Source organism: Limulus polyphemus, unplaced genomic scaffold, assembly GCF_000517525.1.
Source record: "Limulus polyphemus unplaced genomic scaffold, Limulus_polyphemus-2.1.2 Scaffold8940, whole genome shotgun sequence".
NCBI classification, from domain to species: domain Eukaryota; kingdom Metazoa; phylum Arthropoda; class Merostomata; order Xiphosura; family Limulidae; genus Limulus; species Limulus polyphemus.
This window is the reverse complement of record NW_013674550.1, coordinates 3,009-4,607: the sequence shown is the minus strand read 5'-3', so window position 1 is coordinate 4,607 and position 1,599 is coordinate 3,009. Positions and strand designations below refer to the sequence as shown.

The 1,599-nt window shown below is 33.0% G+C and overlaps 1 protein-coding gene across 2 annotated transcripts in view; it reads left to right on the top strand.

Annotated features, from left to right (window-relative positions):
- The window catches only part of LOC106475657 (transmembrane protein 198-like), a 20,622-nt gene extending 19,102 nt beyond the window's left edge, over positions 1-1,520 (top strand). For both annotated transcript variants that reach the window (XM_022379718.1, XM_013936336.2), the window contains exon 5: positions 603-1,520. In XM_022379718.1, coding sequence (XP_022235426.1) covers positions 603-737 — 135 coding nt within the window. In that variant the 3' untranslated portion in view covers positions 738-1,520. The remainder of the gene's footprint in view (positions 1-602) is intronic.
- The last annotated feature ends 79 nt before the right edge of the window (positions 1,521-1,599 follow it).

The window sequence follows — 1,599 nt, the reverse complement described above, 5'->3', positions numbered from 1 at the left end:
GTTTGTACAGTCTGATTAGTAATTAAATCTTTATCAGTAGTTGTTTGTACAGTCTGATTAGTAATTAAATCATTTTCAGTAATTGTTTGTACAGTCTGATCAGCAACTAAATAATTTTTAAAACATGAAAAAAAAGGCTAACATGCTTGATCTTTTTCAGAAAGAAATTGTCTATCAAAATATCAACAGTTTTTTTGGCATGTTGACTAACTTGCTGGAACGTTTTTTTTTACTTTCAATATTTCTCTTTAATTAATTTATTAACATTTACCAATTTTCAAACTTTCTAAAAACTCTTTCAGTCACACTTTTCAATCTAAAGTTTGAAACCAGTGACATAACTAGGTGGTTTTGTACCTGGGGCAAGTTTGACAAATTGTTCTAAAATCATATTGTCACATTTAGTTTTCAAATAGCTGGAACTTTGCTTCCCCCCTTCTAAGCCATGCCCGGAACGGGTATCTTATACACTACTGTTTAAAACGTGTGCTATCATACAGCCGACACTGACCGAAAACTAACATAACTAGTATGACTTTATAAGTCAAGTTTCTTTTTGTTGCCCTGGTGATCAAGAGTGAGTGTGCATTATTTTGTTACAGAGCTACATTCAGAGTCTCCAGACTAAAGTCTGCCCGCCTGATGATAGTCTGACCACGATCCATTCAGATTTGACTCGTCTGACAACACTGAACCCATCGTCCAGCAACACAACCACTTTGAGTCAAGCTGCCTGATGGACTTTCTATTTGTTGTTAAAGAGGAAAAAAAATGTATAAACATATCTTCAGGTGTAGTGAAGACAGTCACTTATTTCTTGAGAGAGGATAACACTGAATCCCATGGCTGATAAGAAACTTTTATTTAAAACAATGAATTCTAGGCTGTTGGTCAGTGGCTACATACAGATAACAATGTGGTGATTATTTGGTATTCTTCATCGTAGAACATTCATAACATATTGGTAGTTCGATAACAAAAATAAGATTCTGAATGATTATTGATTATTTTCAAACTTTCGTTTTCCCTTTTATCAAAAGGTCAGTATTACTTCATACAATCTAAAGTTTAGAACTTTTGGTTTAAGACATTTGGTTTCTTTTTTTTATTTGTTACGTCTAAGCATATTTAATGTATACGTGTATATTTTATTCCTTCCAAATGTTTCTTTGCTCAGTGGTAGTCGTTAATAGCATCTCCCTGCCACTTTAAAAGTGTGATATTGAATGTTTTATTAGTATAATAGTTTATAAGTGAAATGAAAAGATTTAAAATATGTTTTCAGAAAATCTGTCGAGTACATATCTCATTGTTTTTAAGTGTTAATTATTAAACTGAACAAAATATAAGTGATTTTAATGTAATGAATATGTAGATCACTCAGATATGTAAAAATTGGATATATAAACTGTGTTAAATATACGTATGGGAATTCCTTAAAGCATTGAGACAACTTAAGTAACTGACTTAAATAATTTTTTTTATTTTCAAGACTTCAATGACAAGGGGACGGCATGGCCAGGTGGTTAGGGCACTCGACTCCCAATCTGAGGGTCACGGGTTCGAATCCCCGTCACACCAAACATGCTCGCCGTGGGA